Source organism: Sparus aurata, chromosome 13 (genome assembly GCF_900880675.1).
Source record: "Sparus aurata chromosome 13, fSpaAur1.1, whole genome shotgun sequence".
In the NCBI taxonomy this organism is placed as follows: Eukaryota; Metazoa; Chordata; class Actinopteri; order Spariformes; family Sparidae; genus Sparus; species Sparus aurata.
This window is the reverse complement of record NC_044199.1, coordinates 7201652-7226102: the sequence shown is the minus strand read 5'-3', so window position 1 is coordinate 7226102 and position 24451 is coordinate 7201652. Positions and strand designations below refer to the sequence as shown.

The 24451-nt window shown below is 43.1% G+C and overlaps 1 protein-coding gene across 3 annotated transcripts in view; it reads left to right on the top strand.

The window, feature by feature from the left end:
- LOC115593889 (unconventional myosin-XVIIIa-like) overlaps window positions 1-24451 on the top strand; it is a 76952-nt gene that overhangs the window by 26451 nt on the left and 26050 nt on the right. For all 3 annotated transcript variants that reach the window (XM_030437567.1, XM_030437565.1, XM_030437566.1), the window contains 16 exons: window positions 430-600; window positions 1469-1559; window positions 2801-2993; window positions 6000-6086; window positions 7744-7882; window positions 9841-10000; window positions 10080-10266; window positions 11627-11852; window positions 12022-12131; window positions 13355-13420; window positions 14955-15083; window positions 21287-21430; window positions 21606-21695; window positions 21820-21939; window positions 22605-22722; window positions 23950-24077. In XM_030437567.1, the coding sequence (XP_030293427.1) occupies window positions 430-600; window positions 1469-1559; window positions 2801-2993; window positions 6000-6086; window positions 7744-7882; window positions 9841-10000; window positions 10080-10266; window positions 11627-11852; window positions 12022-12131; window positions 13355-13420; window positions 14955-15083; window positions 21287-21430; window positions 21606-21695; window positions 21820-21939; window positions 22605-22722; window positions 23950-24077 (2159 nt within the window). The remainder of the gene's footprint in view (window positions 1-429; window positions 601-1468; window positions 1560-2800; window positions 2994-5999; window positions 6087-7743; window positions 7883-9840; window positions 10001-10079; window positions 10267-11626; window positions 11853-12021; window positions 12132-13354; window positions 13421-14954; window positions 15084-21286; window positions 21431-21605; window positions 21696-21819; window positions 21940-22604; window positions 22723-23949; window positions 24078-24451) is intronic.

Genomic DNA, 24451 nt, shown 5'->3' with positions numbered 1-24451 from the left:
ATTAAAACTGATGTTTGCGCTCATATCTGCGTGTTTCCATCACTCAGCCGCTAGATTAAAGAGAAACTTGTGTCTCCCAACAGAGGTCTTTATATAAATAAATGAATTGTGTCCCCGAATGATAAGTTTTGCTGTCATTCCCCGGACGATAAAAGGGGCAATTATCACTTCAACTTCATAGACTTTTATGAACATGAGTTGCCGAAGCCAGTGGAAATATCTTTCGCTTCAACTGTAGTTAAACGTATTCAAGCCAACGTTCTGAGTATGCTTTTAGTGCATGTTCTCCCCAGCTGTGTCTGTGTCAGCTTGACCACAGACATAATCCTACCCTGTCAGAGACAGGATTGTCACAAAGCTACCCGGCTAGCCGTGTGCCCGGGGTTGCTGGCAGAAGGGCTAATGGAGGTTTTCATGCACGTGTCTCAGCTGGCAGGAAACAATTTGCACGTCACGAGTGGGCCCAGAAGGCGGCCTACCTGCTGGGCTGCACCCTGGAGGAGCTCTCCTCCTCCATCTTCAAGCACCAGGCCAAGGGCACCCTGCCCAGAGCCAGCTCCGTTCGCCAGGCTTCTGACGAAAATGGCACAGCAGATGCAGGTACTCCACACAGCACATTTACCCGCCGAGTCTCGCCTCTACATTCCTGAACCTCCCTCCCTCCCTCCTCCCCTCTTTCTCTTTGTCACTCTGTTTCCACAAACACACACAGACAGACACACACACATACGCCTCTGCTCGTCACCTGAGGGAAATTGCATGCTGTGGAGAAAGTAAAGCTTATCTTAGTAATGAATACCAGAGCTTAACAATGGCTATTGACAGATAAGTACACACGCTATGTCGGGACAAGCAATTTTGGATCTTCTCTTCATTCATTGTCCTTGAAATCATAATTGCCTCACATTGATTTTTCACACATACGCGTCCTCGGTCTTCCATTAAGACTGCCACACACTTTGAAGGGCACGGGGTTACAGTTAAAAGTCTGCCACAGCAGGGATGGACGGAACTCACCTCCGTTTCACCTTTCCTGTATCCCCCCCCAACACACACACACGCACACGAGACTGCAGCATACAGTCGTAGATGTGTATGCACGCATTTAAATACCCCTCAGGCACAATAAACCCGTTACTTTGTCTGATAGTGGGACGAATTAGGAGAGCTTAACAGGTGGCCATCGCCGCTAGGCACAGACACGAGTGTGCTCTGTTTTGATCTGACTGGTTCGGAAACACCTGAGTCCCGGATGACACAATTTCAGGCCCAGTTTGAATACTTCTGGGCCTAATATGCATAAAATATGATGCTGTTGTACGTCCTTCTACTGGCAAATGTCGTGGCCATATTTTTTAGTCTAGCAGCTCTGCTTCCAATTCAACTTGTTCCAGTATTTAATTTTTATTGATAGAGATGTTACTAGCTGTTTCTCATTTGCTCTCTATGCGAACCCTTCTCATACCAGGATCCAAGGCCACAGCCGGGGAGTGTTTAGAGGCCCTGGCATCTGGGCTCTACTCGGAACTCTTCACCATCCTCATTTCTTTGATAAACCGGTCAGTGCTTCTGATACCAGTGCTAAAGCTCCGCTGTGTTGAATTGGAGATTTTTGGCTGCACCTTTATTTAATTGCCTCAAACATTGTTTAATAAATACCTTTAATACCTTCAGCTGGAGATATTTGATATCTTTTAAAAATCCTTGGCACCAATTTTGATTACCATAATTTCCTTTAGTAGTTGAGGGGTAAAAAGAGGCTGTTTCGAATTTAGAGCTGGGGTTTAGGTTTCAGAATCCTCACACTAAAGCCCCTTTTCATGTATGAACGCCGGACAATATCCAATAAATCAGATCAGGATCTTGTCTATCTTTGAATGTTCACACATGCGGCACACATCAGGAGATTGTCCATGTCAGATGTGTTCATACACACGTCGGAAATACCGCTTATTGTCTGGGTGAGGGGCACCACCTGCATGCAGGAGGCAGGATATGACACAAAACACACACTGCAGGAATCCTCAGTGTTTACAACAAGTCTCTCGCTGTCGACTGGATCTGACAGACGATTTTGGCATCGGCCTGAGCTGCCAGAATTTAACCTAGTCATCCCTCAATTTCGCAGACATTTTCTCTTCCTTTGTCAGTGTCTCCTCCTTGGATACTTGTATTCTTCCAGTTACGTGTCAATCATGCACAGCGTTATATCTATTCACACATGTGGCTGTCCCAGACTTAGGACCAGGGAGCTGACAGGGTAAAGTCCGGGGGCAAATAATGCAGACATTTGTTTTTCTTGGCCTAGTCAGATCAAGTCAAGTCAAGTCACAGGTTTGTGGGGTTGTGTCTTACCTTACCAGACCCCGATAAGTCAGAATTCGACCTAGTGACAGGTATTAAGGAAAACTATAACAACGGTAGGTTGTATTGAGGCATTAAAGTACTTTTAAAATTAAAGCTGAAAACATAAAATGACACTGACAAGACATTCCAGTCATCATGTCTTGAGACAAGTCACAAGTCTTTAACCTCCGCGTCCAAATCGGGGCTCAAGTAATTTATTTTCTGTCAAGCCATCATCAAGTCCAAGTCACAATATCTGGAATCCACTGGAGTCCAAGTCTCTGCACTTCAGCCTCTGCGTAGTGAGGGATAAAGTTAGGCATGTGGTGCAGAGCTAAGGTTAAAGCTAGAGGTTATATGCACTGAATGTAATCAATATAGTGCTGCCTCTGTATCACAGTGCTAACATTATTCTTGTGTGTATATGTGTGTGTCTTTGCACTGTGCGCTTCAGGGCCTTGAAATCCAGCCAGCATTCCCTGTGCTCTCTGCTCGTTGTGGACACACCAGGCTTTCAAAACCCCAGGCTGGCTAAACGCGAGTGCAGCGCAACCTTCGAGGACCTGTGCCACAACTACACGCAGGAGCGTCTGCACGGCCTCTTCTATCAGCGGACCTTCGTTCAGGAGCTGGAGAGATACAAAGAGGTGAGGTCACGGGAAGCGCTCTGCACCGTGCACTCGTGGGGCCTCGTTGTGTCGTTATCCTCCCCCTTCTCACTTTGACCGCCACTTCCTCTCTGATGTATCAGCTCCAATCGTGTGTGCGCTGTGCTCACACATCAGATGCACTATCCCTTCCACCTGTCACAGGCCATGACAAGCCAAGCTCACGTGTTAGACCTTCTCATTAGCGATGCCTGTCTTCGCCTCTTCTGCCGAGATCAAAGTGAAGTCACTCACAACTGCCTTTGGGAGACACGCCCAGCTGCGCCGCCGCGGCGTTGCTCCCTGATGAGGGAACTATTTTTCTTCTGCCCTCCTTTGATTTCTGTCTAACAGAGCTGGACCACAACCAGGCACAGTCATCCCGGAGAATTTAAAAAATGTTTGAAGCTAAATATCAGAGATTACTTACATCAATATATCCACCCATTACTGCCGTCCCAGCTCTAATCTCAGAAAATATCCCCCTTATTCAAAACTCGGCTGATGGCGCACTAAAGTTAAGCACAAATCCTCGCCATATTACTTTTAATACTGTGAACAAGGATCCTGGGATTTCCCACCCACATCTCCACCCACATCCCCTGCCTGGGAGAAGGGGAATTGGAGCAAAATGAAGCGTTGCATAAAATCTGTGTGGTGTAATTCTCTGTTGTCGGTGCATCTCGAAAGATATAAGGATCTGTGAGGCTGTCATTGAAAACTGGGTCAAACTCATTTAACGGCACACCGTATCAACAATGGCAGCGACAGGCAGGTTAAACTGACACAACAGGCGTGTGCTTTAGATTTTTGTTAAAATTAAATGCAGCGAGTGCCGTGTGGATGTTTTTTTTTCTGTTTTTGCACTGCAGAGAACAAAAATCATTTAGGCTACTTCACAGACACACACAGTCAACTCGAACACTGGCATCTGTCAGGGCCACACTATTAGCACTGCCAACATTTTCCCACATTTCCAGTGCAGCCTGCACTGCAAGCTGCTGCATGCCTGTTTTGCTCTGGTGAAGGTAATTTAGTATATTTTTTTCCACTTCATCCCCAGAAATGCTATTATCTGCAACAGTAATGAAATTTTTAGAGTTTCCATTTACCTATAAGGAAAAACAGTCTTTCGTAAAGGCCAAGTGTTCTTGTTATTATAATGGATTTGTTGTAGCTTCTTTACGTCTAATGTGCCATTATTATTGTTTTCATTTCAGCATCCGTAACAGTCGCTCTCGCACCGCCACTACATTTACCATGATAAATTGAAATAAACATTTTCGATTACTTTGATGATGATATTATCATCTCCGCCAAGCAGGTGATGTTTTTTTCAAAACCAGCCCTTTTCTTGTTTGGTTTGTTGGTTCGTCAGCAGGATTACACAGAAAAACTGCTGAACACATTTCCACGACACTTGGATGGAGGACGGGTCTCTTGTAATAGACCCCATTAACTTTTTAGTGCAGAGCTGGGTAAAGGGACAGATCCAGGGATTTCTTTATCACTTACTGTAACATTGTGAGATATAATAAAAAACCCAGATCTAGCAGATTTAAATGTGTTTTCTTAGAGGGGAGTTTTTCAGCTGCTATGCAGTAACAAATAGGGAGTGAAACCCTCCAACTGCTGCAGCTACTGCACCACTAGGTTTTATTATTAAATCATCTAACAGTTATTTTTTACGCAATTTTTTGTTAGAACGTCTCAAAGTATTTGCAATTATATGTATGTTTAACTACTTCAACCCAAGGTGATGTGTTCACATGTCTTAATTTGGGACAAAAACCAAAGATATTCATCAACTTTATCATATGTCACAAAGACTAAATCAATATTTGGCATTCATAACATGAATCCGTTTTCAAAATAACCACACAGATCAGTTTTCTGTTGATCAGCTAATCCATTGATAGTTCACTTCGGATCACTTTGGGCTCTTGAAAATGATGTTGGTCATTTTTTTACAATTTTTTGACATGTTGTAGACCAAAGGATTAATCAGCTATGTCTCAGGGCTCAGGGATAAGGGGTTGTGTGGGACCAGTCAGCAGTGTCCAGTCATGCGGTCTCCACAGTACCTAATCTGACACTGCTATCTAAAACCGTGGATTTTTTTTTTTTTTTAAGGGACATGAACTACAGCCGAAAACAGGCTTTTGTGGTCAAACTGTGTTTCCATAGACTCCTGGGTTCATGGAAAAAGGGACAGCGTACTGAAGATAAGATAAAACAAGATCAGCCTTTTTTGAAAGAAATAAGCACAAAGATGATAAAAAGCATATAGAATAATAAGAGCTCACAAAACTAAGCAAGCATAGAACTTGTGTGTATTAAAGAAGACATATTTTGCTAATATTCAGTTGCTGTTAGAATAGGTATAGAAGCCTTAATACTCAAAAAACACATCAGTTTTCTCATAATGTCTTAAATGCTCTCTTTTAACTCCTGTCTCTTTAAGGCCCCGCCTCCAAAATACCATGTCTGCTCTGATTGGACGGCGCACACATGCCTGAGCCAAATCAAATGCATGCTAAATCAAATCGAACGTGCCTAACGAGCTGCCAGGCATGAATTACGCGAATGTGTGACATGGTGACATACAGACGAGGCGTTTCAGGAGCTGTCTTTTTCTGTGGGAAAGAGGAGCTTCCGTTGGTGTTGAAGAAGACTGAAGGAGAGGACAAAATTAAAAAGCATGAGTGGTCTCTGACTGCACACTGAAAGAGCTGTTTTATTCCTTTTTATTTACCATTTCAGGACTATCAGGTCCCTCTTTATAAAACAATCTGTGTCCATACAAAGTTTAGCTTTTTAAATCAACTAAATAGCTTGTAAAAATCGGATTCCAAATATAAATTAGGCAGATTCTTTTGTTCTTTTTTTTTTTTTTTTCCATTCCTCTCCAAAAAACAACACCTCTGGACATTTGCTGTGTTTTTCTTTGATTTAGCATCCTCACAAGTCATAAAAGAGTCTGTCCATCTGCCTGTCTTCCCTCAGGAGAACATAGAGCTCGCTTTAGATGACTCAGAGCCCAGCGCATCTCTGTCTGTAGCAGTGGTCGACCAAGCCTCCAGCCAAGCCCTGGTAAGTTCGATGTTTTAATGTGTCTGATGTCTTCATTTCTGTCTCGAATGTGTTCGTAGTTTCACGCAGGAATCTGCCGTTTGTGTCATAGCTTGAATCCATTTAATGATCTATTCTCACAACAGTGAATATCATCTTTTGTCGTGAGAGGTTTTCTTTTTTGAATATTGAAAGGTGTTTAGCGGAGGATCGAGAGAGAGAGAGAGAGAGAGAGAGGGTAGCAGCAGGGAAAGAAAGGTTAGAGAATTGACTTCAAGAAAGAAAATCGATGTGTGGCCTTTGCAGCCCCGTGAACCGCACCATGGAAACATAAATGGTGGAGTTCAGAGTCATAGATCACTTTGGTATAATTCAAATGTGTTTGGTTTGAGTGCTTTACTTTCTAAAGGGTCCGCGCTCTAATGGGAATGTCATCGGAAGCGCTGAACTGTAGTACATCACGCTAAAAACCAAAGGGGAAAGAAAACACTGATTCTTCAAAGTCATTTCTAAAGTCAGCTCTGAAGATTTGCTGCATTCTGATCAAAGACGGATGTTTCTTCTCTCACGTATTTCTTTTCTCCTGCTGGAGCTCTGATGTCCGCTATCACAAACAAGTCTCGGACGCCTTAGTTGTCGTACGTCTCCTCCAAACCGATAGTCTGTGTTGCATTTGAAGGCAGTGTAGTGTGCACTGCAGATAAGGATGTCTCCAGTGTAACTTCCTGATAGCTTGGAAAAACTGTTTTCGGGGTTTTCTTGCTCCCAGGGTGGATTCAGGCATTAGCCATGCTAGCCGAACTGCCTACCTCAGTGTAGAGCTCATTGTTGTCCACAAAAACAAAAGTGGCTTATTCCAGATGTCTTTTGATAAAAAGGGCATCATTTGAACCCAGGACTCTGGGGAGCTTTTCGATCTTGAAGTATGATCTTGAAGTAAGTAAATCCCAGGAAAGTCACATTTACCTGTTTGAAAACTGCAGAAAACCTCCCCCCGTGTACTTATTCTATGTTCACCAGTGCTGGGTTTTATTTTCGTCTCCATTTTCACTCTAATTGTGTCACTAATTGTATTACTTTTTAATCCCTTATCCCCCGCCACTTTCCGTATTCATGAACTCCTTTTTGTTTCCATTTCGATTAGACGGAAAAGCCTAATTGATGATGCCATTATCGCAGCACTGCTGGAGGGTGCACAGACCTAAAATGCTTTTGAAACTTTAATTCCTGACGTCTGTATTTCTATCAGGCCCTGCGACAGCCAGCTCAGACTGGGGAAAACATATTGCTCAGCACACTGTTTTAAGGGAACACTGAGTATATAGGGCAGCACTCAAGATACTTTTTCATGATCTTTTGTAGCAATATGTGTTTTTCTTCCTGTACCCAGGAGGTGGATTACACATAAAGGCTGAAATATCCTCTGATTCATCAATGTGTTCTCATTAAATAGCTAGAGCTGAACGTCCTTGCGGCTTGTTACTCATGTATGGTGGGCTATTGGTAAAAGGCAATCTTTTCAGAGGCAGACATATAAGTAAAGAGGAGCAAAAAGAAAGGATTGCGCTAAGGACCCATGACCTTTCTGCATGTGTGTGTCTGTGTATGTGTATGTGTGTGTGTGTGTGTGTGTGTGTGTGTGTGTGTGTGTGTGTGTGTGTGTGTGTGTGTGTGACAGGTACGGACAGTGCGAACAGATGAGGCGCGAGGCCTGCTGTGGCTGATGGAGGAGGAGGCGCTGCAGCCAGGGGGATCCGAGGAAACCCTGTTGGGACGTCTCTTCAGCTACTACGGACCTGCTGAGGGAGAGAGTAAAGGCAAGGGGAGGGGACACACACAAACACACACACACACACACACACACACACACACACAAATGACAAGCTTTTCTACTTGACCCCCATCGTAGCATAGCATTTAAAGAAACGGTCTGAAAATTCTCGTTTAGAAAATGTCAGTGTATCTTTTGAAAAAGACTTAAAAACTCCCAATATGAATATTAGAATACAAATATACTTGACATCACGTTAATATTGATGATGTTGCCAAACCAATTAAGATGGTGTAAACAAACATGCTTTTATCTCTGTTGTTGAAATAATCATAACTATTGAATTATTAAAGAAAAACAATGTGCAATTTGTGTGCAGCAGAATCCTTCTTAACTCTCTTTTTTCGGCAGTTAAGTTGTTCTGTTTTTTCAACCGTGTCCGTCTTTCAGTCGAGTTGTGAGCAGGACTGCGCAAAAGCCAATGAACTGATTTCAACAATACCTGGACGGAGAATGGGTCAGAGGATCCAGAATCGACCCCATTAACTTTTGGTGGGGATCCAAGTAAAGGGACGGCTCGCAGATTTGTATCTCACTTTCTTTTAAACATTGCGAGTAAGTGCGTGTAGGGCGACGTTTACATTCATTTCTCAGGGCAATGATGCATGGATCATGCTGACAAATAAAGTTCAATAATATTTCGATGGCTGCTATATGAGTGAGCACAAAAGAGGACTAGGGTTGGGGTTAGGGCGCTCTACAGAGTGCCATCCAAGAAAACATTTTTTTTTGCCATTGTCGTCTATGTTGTATCATTGAGAATGAGCTCCTCATATCTCTGTATCAATTTGTGCACAAAGCACTATCTAACAGATGAACCAGTGTCACAAGAGCACTTTATATGTATATTGTTGTCAACCTCGACGACTGTTACTTGCCAAGGTAACTGCTTTTTTACATTTAGCTTAAACAGAACTAATAGAAGAGAATATCAGCCACAGTGTCATTGTAGCCTTCCACAATAACAGCTCCACAGGTTTGTGCACAACCCGGTGACTCATGTTATCCCAGCATGATTTGACAGTGTTCCATAAAAGCGTCTTGTAATGTCAAACAATGCTTGGCTTCAAAGCAACATTATATAGAAACTGGCACACACACACACACACGCACAGTTTTTGAGTGCTACATCACTGTCGCAAATACAAATCGCAGCTCTGTAACAGCTTGTCAGACGTAATGTAGGCGCTAACTACAAACAAAACGTATTAAATCATTACAATGTTATGTTGAACTTGTATGTTGAAGTGAACACATACGTAACGCCGTGATCCGACCCTCTCACTGAAGTTACGATTGATGGCGGCCTTGACAAAGCGTCAGAAGACACTGACAACAGCTACATAAGGGTGCTTTATGTGCCACAGTTAATATTCAGTAAGGTTGGGGTCAGAGATTCAAAGAGTCAACGTTTCACTCGGTTGCCGAGCTGAAAAGAAAAAAGTGATTGATTAGAAAAAAGTGCATTTTTTTATTGTTGTTGTTTTTTTTCTCTATGCTGTCTCTTATTGTGCTGTTTCTTTGCTTTGACCTGCCGTTTGACTATTGATGTGAATTAGCTTGAAGCTACAATCTGGCGCAGTGTGTCAAATGGCAGCATTTGTGTTTGAGCTGCACAATAAAAAATAAATTCATGAATAAATGTATGACAGCACAGTGCGATGGATTTAAACGCCTCTCACTAAATCTGCGTGGACAGGCACACGGAGCCATTACCCACTGGGTTGGGAACAGATTGCCTTTTATTATCATCACTGTACCTTTAAATTTTATGAAGCTTTGTGACTGTACATACGAAAAGATGAATCAGCCCGCTCTAAACCCTTCATGCAGCCTGTATAAATACTTCCCTGAACTCCCCCGAAGGAGACTGCTCATATTTGTCGTCATTCTGCATTTGTAATGAGCCAGGGAATCTCACACTGCCTCCTGTATTTTTACCAGGTCACACTTTCCTCTTGAAGAGTGAGAAGGATAAACACTTCCTGCTGGGCCACAGTCACGGAACTGACTGGGTGGAGTATGACGCCTGCGGATGGCTCAACTACGCCAAGCAGAATCCTGCCTCCATCAATGCTATATATCTCCTGCAGGAATCCCAAAAGTAAGAATCACACAGGAAGAGTCTATCTCAGGGTGCTTGTGGCATGAAATTTGAGACTGACACAGAGTGTCTCTTACAGGAAGATCATCAGCTCACTGTTCATGGGCCGACCGGGCGGAACCAACGCTCTGTCCGGTTCCATCGCAGGCCTCGAGGGTGTTTCCCAGCTGTCGTTGCGACGGGCCACGAGCATGAGGAAGACTTTCACAACGGGGGTGGCTGCGATCAAGAAGAAGTCGTTGTGCATCCAGATAAAGCTTCAAGTGGTGAGAGGGGAGGATGGAACTAAGTGTCTAACAGTCTAACAGTTCAAACGGGTTCCTGTTTGGTTTGCCAACAGTTTCCAGGGGAACAGGTTGATGTGATGAGTGTATCGAGGCTCACAGTTCTGGAATCGTATTGTAGTGTACTTGGGCACAATTGCTTAGTGCACATTTAAGGAAAATGGATAAAAATGACGGCCAGAGATGGATTTGAATATAATATCAGGCCTGGTGTTGACATGCTGTGAGTACCGGTCTGCAGCTATGTTGCCTCCAACCCCGGTTGCCTGACCAAAAAACGCTGTTACTGGACTCCGCAAAACCCTGGATTACGTTTGCAGCTGTTGCTTTTCAAGTCCAATGCTGTGCCATTTTTTAAAAACAATTCTCGCCTTCTACAATTTATGCGCATTGGAATTGCTCCGACCAATCAGTTATCGAGATACGGTCAGGGGATGTTAGCTGCGAGGCGTGGATTTAAAATTCCTAGAAATACGGGGGCTGTTTGCTCCCGAAAACCGGATGCTTCATAAAATAGTAGTAGCAACAGCCGAAATAAAATAAGGAATTCTCTCTTGCAGCGGAACACAACCTTGGAAGAGAAGGGATATAAAATCGACATGAAAACACAAATTGGTAAAAAACTGGAAGATCCACATTAAGCTTTTACTGAATATAGTATGAGGAGGAAGCACATACACCAAAACATAGACATAATAGTGTTTTATTAACTTACCCCCGGTGTTGTCATAGAGTTAGCAGCATCATACAGAATTAAGATGGTGTATTTTAGGGGAGACGCTACACGACTTTTGAGATCTGGGGCTATTTTGCTTCCGTAACACGTCTTCTTTTTAAGTCCAAAATGGTAAAAAAAATAAAGCACATTTTGTGATTTTAGTTCAGATATCTGTTCTGAACTTTTTTAATGGATAAATCTCATTTGCATATTTCAGCATAAAACTTTGGAAAACTTGGCTAAAACTATGCTCACACATACCAAACTTTTTTTTTTATTCCTGTCTACATTCTGAAGGTTTTTTTTTACAGAGCGGTTTGTTCATGTATCATTCATAGCCTGATTCATTTTACATTTAATCCCTAAAAACATGGTGAAAATATTTTTGGTCTGTTGACAGTATTTTCATCCAGTGTGAGAAAATGGATGTTTGTTTTGAGCACTAAAGCATGTAAATCCATTCTACTAGTAACCCAGGATAAGATTATGAACCCTGAAAATGACCATGATAAATGTCCTTAAAGTAAATAATTAATGCTACGTGTTACATATGGTGAAATATATTATACTTGGTGCTGGCCTGTTCCCTACCAGAGTCCCTTAGCGTGCTCTGTCTTTTTCCAGGATGCCCTCCTTGATATGGTGCGGAGGTCCAGGATTCACTTTGTTCACTGCATATTGCCCAAGGCGGATGCCCTCAAGGCTCTGAGTGGATCCCTGTTCAAAGGGGGGGAATGTGAGGCCCAGGGGGAGACTGGAGATCCCTGCTTAATGCAGCTGGATGTAGCCTTGCTCCGTGCTCAGCTGCGTGGCTCCAAGCTGCTTGACGCTCTCCGGATCTACAGGCAAGGTGAGGCAGCTGCTTAAATCAAAGACTGAGGACAGGCAATAGGGACACAGACCTCCTTGTCTGAGAAAGAAACCTCACCAAAATCTATTTTCTTCTTCCCAAAATATCTATTACACTCTTGGAGCAGTCCCCAGAACATAATGCTTTTATCCAACGCTGACCTTCACAGGTTACCCCGATCACATGGTGTTCTCTGAGTTCCGACGACGCTTTGATGTGCTGGCGCCGCACCTCACCAAGAAGCACGGGAGGAATTACATTGTGAAGGACGAGAAGAGAGTAAGTCAATCAGCGAGAGAGGAATGCGGAGGTGCGGCTCCGCCTGTGCCCGAGCACGGCCAAGATTAATGTTGTGAGGAGGCAGCTTCATTACATCTGCCCCTGATTTGTCAGCAGCCAACTGACGGAGAAGTAAACCCTCATTCATCAGAGCCATTGTAATGATCTAATCAACTTAACCTTATCAGTATCACGCCTGCTAAAAACGCAGAGCGTTAATGTGGCTGGGGATGTTCTTAAATGCATTCAAAGCTACAAATAACCACCCTGAGTGGATGTGTTTATCATCTTTTATAATGTTGAAATAGCAGACGAGCCTGCCTAGGTTTTTTTCCCCCCGTTGCTTTGACAGCGTGGGTGTGTTCCCTCTTCAGGGCTTTGTTTTTTAATTTATGAACAATGATCGTAGAAACAAGAAACCTTGAGGAGAAAGTTTTATTCTTAAAAGTTAACTATCAGTGAGGACGTGTTGTGCATTAGTGCATTGGTCCTCTGCGAGACAGGAAACGGTTGAAGTGTAGTGGAGAGGAAAAAAAAAAACACAGAAGTTTGTTTCTGGGGAGAAATGTGGGAGGGAGGGAGAGAGAGAGTGAAAGAATGGGGTTAAGAAAGAGAAAAGCTCTTTTCCCCTGTGTCTGTGCGCTGGGCGCTGAGTTTCTGTGGAAACACCGGCAAACAAAAGCCCCTCAGTGTTCGTGGCAAACCTCTCCTGGTGTAATCTAGATGTGGTCTTTCATGCTGGAGGCTCAAGTAGAGAGAAGAGGCCGAGGCAATAATACACCTACAGTACGCAGAGGCTGGTCGATGCGCGGGGAGAGGCTCCCGGCAGGCTAATGGTTCCTCTCTGCATAGGCTTTATGTGTTCAGGGCCAAGACCACCGGGGGGCGGAGGGGTCACGAGGAACAAGCCAGGAGCAGGTGGATTCTTGGGGACAAGTTTGTAATTGGTTCAGAGGGAGCCAAACTTTCTCCCGTGCTCAGCGACTTCCTTTCAGAAACAAAAAAAAAATCCAGCCGGGGAATGGATGTGATAGAAGAGAGGAAGCTGCACTGTACCATTAGTTCAGCATGGCAACTTAGGGGAGCTGTGGACTACTGAAGTGTTGCGGTGTCAGTAGAAGTTCCCACCGGATCCAGCCGTTGAAAGACTAAAGTGTGTGTGTGTGTGTGTGTGTGTGTGTGTGCGTGTGCGTGTGTTTGTGTACATGTGTGCCTTTACGCAGGCTGTGGAGGAGCTCCTGGAGTCCTTGGATTTGGAGAAGAGCAGCTACCACATGGGTCTGAGTAGGGTGAGTGCAACCACAACACCTCAAAGAAATTGACAGCTTTAAAAATGACTGAATAAACCGTCGCTGTGATTCGCCGCCAGTTTCCCTCCCCGTGAAGCTCAGTACACGGCTCGTTTTATCCCTTTTTTTTCTCCGCTGTCTGGGGGGAGTGTGTGTCTCATTACACCTGTCCCTCTTTGAGGTTTGTTTTTGCCATCCTTTTTTTTTTTTGGACGCTGGCCAAGCCCCTTACCCCTCCTTCCACTCTTTTTAGCCAGCGGCTACCCGAGAGGCATGTCTCTACCCTGCCCGAGTGTGTGACCGCGACTCCCTCTTTCCTTTTTCAGGTCATCGGAGCAAATTCTCGCAACTGATGGCCCTCTTTGTTTTTCAGCGAGACCGTTGTAAAGTAATCACAGTAAACACTGCCTGGCACACGGAGGTCTAATCCTATCAGCCGGGAAAAGTGGCCATCAGCCAAGAAGGAAATCAAAGGAGACAATAATGTACAAAACAGTGCAACTTATGCTCCCAGATACGTGCGCCGTCGCTCAGGGCCGGCTTTTTAAAAAAAAAACACACGGCACAAGAATGGGTTCGGAGGCAGTTTAGCATGGTGCCACACTTAGGAGTGTGAAATGGGCTCAGAAGTAGACAAGCACAGTTGGCCATTCACAAAGCATTCCAGTGGCTCCCTAGCAACCTGCCTCACTTGCATGCCAATTACACCAGCCCCGAATAACCCTATAGCGGTGGAAATGACACAGCTCTCGACAGGAACAAAAATCTGCCATTAGACAGCAACGTTTTGCAAAACAAAAAGCAAGCACCGCTTTACACATATGAAAGCGGAAAGCGCTACATGCATCTGATCACGATGAGAGACAAAACAACGCCTGCTCGAGCCAGATGATGCGATTAAAAAGAAAAAAAGCAATACTCCCCTCATCTCGGTGAACGCGTCACACCTTCCCGACCGCTTTGCACATTCCTCCTGCTTGGAGCCGCTCGATCACATATGGATCTGGTGATTAATAAATCACTGGGACTTGTCAAGAGAGACCTTGGGTGGAGAGATACTTCATCGTCCATCCATTTTAATAGCTCGCCGCCATCATATCTGGCACGCATACACAGCCCACTAATCCCTCTGAAGTGCAGAGAGCCGGTGACGTGATCTGCTCTCTGCTGGCTGTTTACCTGTGTTTTACCTTTGGCCCAGATTAGATACAGACAGGGCTGAGATAATAGAGATAATAACGTAATCACCGCTTCCCTCACTTAGATAACACTCACTTGTCCATGGATTACACTGCTTCTTATTGATTTGCTGCTCCGGTGCATTTTTTTTTTTAACTCAGCCCTGTTTTTTTATTTATTTATTTATTTTTGCTCTCGTGCTCCACACTAAAAGGCCTGTCTCTAAATATAATCGGCTAAAATAAGCATTGCATGATCTCTCAATAATTGTATCCTTTGCTAATAAGCTAATTTGCTGCTCTGTGTGTGTTTGTCTTTTTCTCTTCTTTTTTTTGTTTTGTTTTTTTTGCTCCAGTTGTTCTTCAGAGCTGGCACCTTGGCTAAGCTGGAGGAGCAGAGGGATGAGCAGACCAAGCGGAACCTGAGCCTGTTCCAAGCCTCCTGCAGAGGCTACCTGGCACGACAGGCCTTCAAGAAGAGAAAGGTGGGAGACAGGTCACATCGGGAGGGACGGCATTGTCTTAAAGGGACAGTTAACCCCCCAAAAATCCAATATATCTTTGTCAGATTACACAGAGACAGAGAGCAGCGTCTGTGTTATCGGGGTCATCTGACAAAAAAATTGGTTGCGATTTCTAAGACATGAAATTTACTTGAAGAATATATATTTAACAACAACACAACCGTTGTTCTTATGATGCTAACCTACATTATCAACATTTGACATTAACTGATTCATTAAACCAAAAATCTTGTCTACTGCCCGTTAAATGTATTATTAATCGCTTACTTCCTTCTTTTACGGTGATATGGAAAGGAATAGAAAGGAAAGCTCTGAGATGAAAGCGCTAACAACAAAGGTCTTTGGATAATCTTGAGTAATTGGGTCATGATTTTTTGGCGCTTCATCTAGTTCCATTATTTTCTATAGAAGGCAGCACATCTGTATGGCGGATACCTCCCAAACTTAACAACTCACACTGAAACAGTCTAGATGGATAAACAGCACGACAGGGAACAGAACGAATATGTTGTTTTGCTTTGCAGTGTGAGCTGTCCAAACCCTAAACACACAAAGGGTATATTCATCCAAATTCAAAAAGGAGATACCGTATTTATTTATCACACATTTCATGCAAATCAAGTACAATGTGATACTTTGCTAAAGCGAACAAAGCACGTTTCAAAGTCTATTTGTCTCCTTTTTCGAGCAAACAGCGGGTGAGGAATGTGAGTTCAAGAGGCCTTGTTGCCGTGGAGTCCGCCAGGAGCAGAGATTTTCTTTCCCAGAGCTAATTTTATCGCGTGTTTGCTCTGCACTCGAGGGTAGATCTAACCAACTCTGCTGTAAATCTTCAACTAATTATAAATGTGTTCTCTAAATCTATCGGCCCTCACCCCTCCCTCCTCTACTCAAATCCATCCAATCGGCTCCCCTCGGGGGGGGGGGGGGGGATGTTTGATGGTGACACGTCCATTTACGTTGCATTTCATCAAACTGTTCCCCCTTAAATGCAGCCTCATCAGACGTGCTGCTGACTCACACTCCCCGTCTCCTCCACCCATCTTCCATTTTTCTCCCGGCTTGCGATGGGTCCATCTCTCTGGACCTCATACGTGTCCCCCTGTGATGTATGGGGCCCTGCAGTCCCTCTCCAGCTCTGTGATTACTATTTAAGTGAATGTGCCGCTTCAGCTGGCCAGTGATGAAACAGCAGAGTCAACATCACCGCTGCACAGCAGCATGACACGCTGTTAGAGAGTAAATATCTTGTTCACTTGTATTTGAATCCACCAAAACAATTAAATCCTTGCAATAAGGTAAATCAATATGACCTTTTATGTTACTGCGACTCCTCGTCTGCTATTAATGTTTATACCATAAGACCGTATTGACTGTTTGAGTAATGGAACGTTGGGTGAAAATGAGGAACCAATAGAGGCCGGGGTTTATTTTCATTATCAAGTTCAAAGGTCGTCACACAGCGAAGAAGGCTAAGAGCTTGGTGCTTCATAATCCGCTTGAACTTGAAGAAAATCAACAGCGAGAAAAACTATTCAGAATTGCCTGGCAGCCATGCAATTACAAAATCCATTAGCGAAGAGGGCCCCTTTTTTCCCTCTGCCCCCACATATCACCCATCTCCCGCAAATGTAGCTGTAATAGAAAGATAAGACGTATATTTATTTTATCAAGTAATTTCATTGCACTTAAAGTCAGTTTAGGTTGCTAAGGTAAGATGTAACGTGTAATTATGACAGTGATGAGAGCTGCGGCTTCTAATAGATAGTATCAGCTCAGGGCCGCAGGAGGATCTGTGTAGCGGTGTTATCTAAACATGACTGTGCACATTACTTGCATTGTTGTACAAAGTTTACCCCTAAAAAAAGTTCTATAAAAAAAAAAGAAAAAAACAGTTTATCCCCAGCAGAGCAATTAACAAGTATATACAGCAGGGCGCACAACCGCACACTTTTCAATAAAACACAAAATAGAGAGTATTCTATAAAATAGAATTGTTAGATAAACAATATTGTGCAGACAGTCAAATGAAGATTAATGCCAGTGTTCTGCCTGAATGGTGATGTGAAGCTACAGCCAGCCGCTAGCTCTTTTCTCCTGTTTGCTGTCAATGAGCTGAACTAAACTAATCTAAGCTAAGCTAATTTTACTGCTAACTGTAGCCCAATATTTATAGATATGGACATGGCGACCATTTTTCCTTGACTTTGGGAGCTCAAACGGATTATGTTGTTCTGCTGTGTTACAAGTCAGAGACTATAAACACAGCAAATCTGACATATTGTTATTTCATTGTGCCATGATTAATCAGAAACTGAAACAACACTGGATAGTGTAAATCTGGGGATACGTCAGGCTTTATTTCAAGGTGTTGCATCGCATTTGATAACCAAATAGCTACCGTTAGACAACAGTTAATGTTAGCATTCAGCTTTTGTATTGCTAATTTGCTGTTTTGCTAGTGTTACACAGTGTGATTGGAAAGATGTAAATCATTTCTGAAATATCAACGCACATCTTGGACATAACGAAACTGGTAATGTTAGCTGGGAATTGGTCGAATGCTAATGTTGCTAACAGTTGCGGATCAATTAAGAAGCGTTGAAATGATTAGGAATCGTTCAGAATCTCTGTGTTTATACGATTTGCCACCTCGGAAGACAGAAGAATATAATTTTTCCTCTAAATAATAGCATCTGAGCTTGATGTCAGAGGAAAAATGGCCACCATGTATATATCTATCATTCTCAAAAAATAGTGGTGAGTCACTGAAGCGATTATGTCTGAGCAACAATTTCCTCTCATTAATTAATTTCCAGGCCTTTTTTCTTTTCATTACCACGGTGTAATTAAAATAACTTGTGATAATATCAGAGGATGACAGACCACTGATAAGATAATTGGATTAAAAGAAAAGCCATTCAGGCTGAGCTGTGTCTAAACATACAGTACAGAGCCCAGTGTCAGGTGCAGCTTGTAAAACCAACCGGGGCACTAACACTGAAAATTAACTTTTTTATTTCGTAAAGTAGGAGACATCGCCTGTGAGGCAGTAAAACCTTTTTTTAATATTCAGGTTTTTTATTGAGGGAGAAGGAGTACATGCACTATTAAGCGATTTAATAAGTTTATACAACTTTTTTTGTGGGCAAAACCTCTGAAACTTTATTTAAATCTTAAAACATGTCCGGAGGGCGATCTTTAAAATCGTCAAAATGTAAACCTGAGCTTTTCTCATTATGAGGTCAGTATCCGCAGTGTCAAATCAAGATGTGGAAATGTGTAGCGCCACATCTGATCACCTGAGAGGCATTTATTCCAGCTGAATCTCATTCCTTTCTTTTTTTTTTCTTTTTTTTAAATGTTATTCCTGATTCAATTAGTTGACACCAGAGTAATGGAACAGAAGCAGGGCTGTGATGAGTGATTTCCATCTCCCCGTCTCTCTCCCTGCAGAAGATTTACAGAGTGTGTTGCTGTTCAATCTTCGAATAATCAGCGTATAATAACAGCCAATTGCGCCCTTGCTGTTTCCCCTGCAATCCCCTTCACGACAATTGATGGGCTCAGTTGCCTTCCACATTGTTTGAAGTATCCAGTCCTTAGCAGCCACAGTAGATGATAATGTGAACAGTGCGGTAGAATTCTGGTAAAGCCTCTGAGACTCTTGTTGGTTGATGTATACGGATGTGACAGAAAGTCACAAGTTCCCTGGATTGATATTCCCTGGCATTTTTTACCCTTGTGAAGCTGTGCCAAGCCCCATGTGACATTAAATGACAAAGCCACAATTTCTCTTGTTTTTTTCTCCCCCCTCTTTCAACTGTCTGCTCAAGGGGACAACCTGACATTTTAAAAGTCTGTTATTTTGCCTCAGCGGGCACTCACCGCTTTGGGAGTTTTGTCCTTCAGGTACCCTACATGCGTTTCTTTTTTCAGTTATTTGCATTGAGATCAATGTAAAGCAGCATGCGTGTAGCTCGCTTTGACTTGGTGGTACTATACCTATTCATTTGAACCTTTTCCCCTCATTGCAACCGCGCTCACTGAATGTTAAGACGCACTTTTATCAGACAGGGGATTTTCATTCATTTGGAACATGCAATCCCATCGTTCCATATCGAATAAACATGAATACCTCCGCTGCGAAGGCGTGGATGTGCTCTGCATCGGTATGAGATACGTTTCTTTGTATAGTGTGAACCCTTGTCAATTTGGAAGGCTGCAGCTAGGACTGTAGCTGAAATCAAATCAAATTTGATAGGATTATGTTATGTTATGACAAATCAGAGTGGCTGTCTTTAACATTTTCTGCAGGTTGCAGTCGAATGAACGTAGCATCAGATGATCAGATATCGCAGCTCTCAGGTGTTTTCAGGGCTCCACGATTAATCAAAATATTATTGAAACTGAATTTTAATGGTAAAGGTGAGACGTGTGACATATAAGCATTGTAATAAAGTACTGTAGTGCTGCAGAGGTGCATTCGCCGACAAATCTTGTCATCCACGTGTAAGAAAACATGCTTGTTTGGGCCTACAATTTTATGGTGCGGTGGTACTTGACAAGCAACACAACATATATGAAGTTTCCTTGGATTTACCTCCGAATAACAACAATAATTACCTCCAAATGTATTAAAAATGAGCCTGATATTGTTTCATGATAGTATTCTGCTGTTTTTTAACAAGCAGCTAATAAATAGAAGCTGACTTCAGTTTAACGTCTGCAACAATTCTCACCAATTTAACAATCAGCCACTACATAGGCAATTAAGGAATAAAAAACTTTTAAAATGAGAATTAGGTCACTTGGTTCTAGATTATGAAGTTGTAATTGTCAGTATTTGGCAATGAAAATGTTTCCTAAATTGGACTGACCTGACGAAATTATTAATACCAGCTGAAAATGGTTTAAAAATGTACTTTAATTTACTGACCTGAAGAAGTTGGAGCAAGTTGGCACGCAAGCTGCGACCACTCACAGTTTTTTTGGCCTGCTGAAGGGGCGTTGGACAGAACGTGGTTGGAAGTTTCCTGGACATGTGTTAAAGAAATATCCAGTTATTAACTAACTGCTTTCACAAAAATAACTGATGCAGAAAAAGAGAGTTCCCACAAATCATGAATTATAACCCAATCGCAATATCCATCCATCCATCCATCCAAATCCACCACATGGAGCCCACCATAGGTATCTTACATGGGAGCAGACATGCCTGCGTCCTTATATACATGCACGCACGCTAAAAGCTCACTCCACGTAGATTTAATGCGCGAGGAAAAGAATGGGAAAACATGTTCCAGTCTAAATCTTGGCACGCAATCCCTCATTCACATCCCACAGTTTTTCCACTTGTCACATTCGGGTAATGTGACGCGAATACCTAAAATGTTTATCTACGGTCTTCACGTCGTCTAATCTTTTGTTTGTTTTCTATTCATTCTCGACTAAATATGACAAGTGAGACCTGTTTAAATCTTCCGTCAGAGATTTGCTTGCATTCTGCTCCACGTTAAGGCTTTCACTGTGTGACAAATCCTAATTGGTCATAGAGCGTACCTTCAGGGCGAAATGTACCTGATGCTGAGAATTGTGTTGCTCTAATTGGGTTTGCCTGTAATCTGCTGCTGCTAGAGAGCCTCATGCATAAGCAGCATGGAAAATGTGTAATACTTGGAATTAGCTGCCAACATGTTTGATTTAATTAATCAAAAATTAGCTTCCAGCCTTGGAACGCAGGCTGCAGAAGCTCTCCAGAGGAGGCTGGCAAGTCCTGGGATAGCTGCTAGCCCATGCACAGGCAATAAAACATGAGAATGAGGAGTGAAATGTTTTTCAAATATTGTTTAGTGGTGCCGCGGATGATATAGTCACAGTGGATGAGCTCTGTAAAGCATTTATTCCAGCGAGTAATTAAAATGTTTCTGATTTTCTGGCATTGCTTTACGGACCTGTGGACATTGCCCTCGTATGATGAAGTATCTGTGTTGCATTTCAAACCATCTGTTGGTTTATATTAAATTCAACACCATGGACATGAAGCCACAATAAATATATTATTATCTCCGTTTTTTTTAGATCAAGATGCAGCCCGTGTGTCTCTTCCCTGCATTTCTGTGCATGTTTCTCTGGAGTGACAATTTCTCCTCATGTGTGTTAAGATTCAGGATCTGGCCATCCGCTGCATCCAGAAAAACATCAACAAGAACCGCGGCGTGAAGGACTGGCCATGGTGGAAGCTCTTCACCACAGTCCAGCCCCTCATTAAGGTCCAGCTCACCGAGGATCAGATGCGAAGCAAAGACGTGAGCAGACCTTTCAGTGTGGTGCACCCGGGCGTTATAGATTCCTCTCAGTCTGCCACTGCAGAGAGGGGAACTTCGTGTTATTCATTTTTAATAATTCTTGTAATACTTAATACATCACAGTTTGTACCTGTAATATTACACGTGACCTATGTTGCTACGCTCTGTGCTCCAGGAGGAGATCCAGCTGCAGAAATCGAAGCTGGAGAGGGTGGAGAAGGAGCGAAATGAGCTGAGACTGAACACGGATCGATTGGAGAGCAGGGTGGGTTTACCTCGCATGCTGGGAGGACGGCATTTGAGATCGGTGGCGGAGTGGCACTCTTTCAGTTCAGTTAAAGCATTAACACCTTGTGTATTTCTCTCTCTCTCTGTGTGTTTGTGTCCAGATCGCAGACTTGTTGGTAGAACTGGCTGATGAGAGAAGCACCAGTGAGTCAGCGTCCCAGATGCTGGAGACCGAGACTTCGGAGAGACTCCGCCTGGAGAAGGACCTGAAGGATCTACAGGCACATATGAACACACTAATAACAACTGACACACCCGCTGTGACAACACAATATTTGAAAAGATTCAGATTCTAATCTGACTGACAAGCAGTGTTGTAAGAGTTACCCAAAAATCATACTGGACTAGACTACTACTAGTATTTAAGGTTCAAGTAAAAATACAGTAAATTATAGATGTATTTTCATGTATATATACACTATAAACCCTTGGTGGACCAATGAAGGGTTTAAGTATTCTCTTTTTTTGATGGACCAACTCATTATTTTGTTTAATGCCACTATCTCGAGATCACAAATTAATTCATTACGTTATCTTGAGAAACAAAGATTATTTTCTTGTGATAACTTATCAATTCATCTCTTAATCTCGAGTGGCATGCAAGCATGCGTGCATGCCGCGGTGACATGTGTAGCGACTGATTTAAGCAGAAAATGTCAGATCCAGGATGGATGTCAGTGGGTTACATCACCGGAGGCAATTGGAGCCACAGAAGGCTTTGAACTACTCTTGCCACATATGCTGTCGCACAACACCTGTAATCACACTTATGTGTAAAATTGGTGGATTTACCCTTTAAGAGCAGTACTTAAGAAAATGTACTTAGTTTCATTCCATCAGTGCTGACAAGCTCTTTTTTTGGATTTTTGTTTGAATCTGCAAACAGGCAAAGAGTGATGCCATGAAGAAACAGCTGGAGTCACAGGAGATGGAGGTGATAGAAGCTCGGCTCATGAAAACATCGGAGCTCAATGGGGAGCTGGACGACGACGACGACGATGCCGGTCAGTCGAGCCAGTTGTCACTTAGTTCTGATGATCGTGCAGACTGTGATCTTACCGATGAATTCAATTCTAAGCTCAAAATCTGAGGAACTCTGTGTATATGCCCTTTCTCTTTTCTCCATCACTGTTTTTAAACATTTGTTTTCAACTCCCTCATTAATTGTGCTGTGTGACATGTGGCTGCGGCATGCCTTCGCCTGCCTAATGGGCATGTCAGCTCAGGTCAGAGGCATAATTTACTGAACCGCTCATACCGGCATTATGTGCACAGTTTGAAAAATCTCTCTTAGACTAATTGTGGCTGCGGGAATTAGTGGCTTTGTTCGACTGCTTCGGCAGGAGACATGGCAGTGAGACTCGGTCCCATCTTGCATTATGCTATTAAGTATATTTTCCAAGTTTGGGATTTACCGCTAGGGGATTAAGATGTTCCCTCCCAGGCATACAACTAATGCCTGTTGCTGATTGGTCTCCACCTGCTGGGTAAGAGAGCTCCCGCTGAGAGCATATTGTCCGCGAGACTTCTTTTTTCTTTTTTTTTCCGCTGCTTTCCTACACCCCCTTCAACCCACCTCAGCAGACAAGCCATTACACAGCATATCAGAATTCTTAGATGAATGAGAAAATAATCGTTGGGATCAGAGCCGGTGGCCCTGCAAGTTGTCATTATGCTATATATATGCTAATGAGCAGCACTGATGGAGGAGCCGGTGTTGCTGTGTGGAGGAGAAATGGACAGCCTCTAAAATGATAAGGCTTGGAAATGAACCTGAACCTGAATGTCTGCCCGGCCGCTGTTATAGTTCTGATAGCCTCTGACAGCTCCAGAATTAGGCCCGGCTAAGAACTGTGGAAAGTGCCACTTAGACATGTCCTTCTCTAACTACTATTGTGGCGTGCTCTGAATCCCTACCCCAGGTTTATCCAAGATTAGAACTGAAATGCAAAAGCCTCCTTTTCTAGTTTCCTGTCCATTGCTTTGACCCTAGAAGGTCGGGATTTGATTAAAAATAGTTTTTATTTCCTGAAAGATTCTATTATTTTTCAGCCCTTGAATGCGATAACCATCACAGGCAGTACACTGCACTCCGTAATCCACAGCATCCATCATTTCCGAGCTTTTGAGCCCTTTTCCCGTCCGTATGCGGTGCCAGGCCTGCATTAGACGCGGGAGACAGCCAAATGTCACTCGGACATTTTTTTCTAAATTGTACACTTTTCCTCCAGGCGGCGAGTGGCGGATAAAGTACAACCGAGCCATTCGTGAAATGGACTTCACCAAAAAGAAACTGCAGCAGGAGTTTGATGACAAGCTGGAGACGGAGCAGCAGGCCAAAAGACATCTGGAGAGAAGGGCAAGAAGCTTTTTCCTACGATACTGAATCATTAAGGGTGCAATGTGTCAGGATTTTGGTTGAAAACAGTCAAAAATGAACTCAAATTATCAACACAATGTGAGGAAATGACAGTGCTGACGTGGTGTCAAAGCATCTTTGTACTATGTTGCCGAGATATTAATTGGAGTGAGCAGGCTAACCAGCAAGCCCCCATCCACTCTGTACCTGAAAGGGTGACACAGTCAGTTAAGTCGACCACCAAATGCTCAGTTATCTGAACTTACTAGCTAACAGCGTCTATAGTAAGTGGCAGTCGGCAGTATGAATTCGAAAAAAGGTGGCCAGTTCTTACATATTGCACTTTTTAAATCAAGTTGTTTGGCTGCCACACT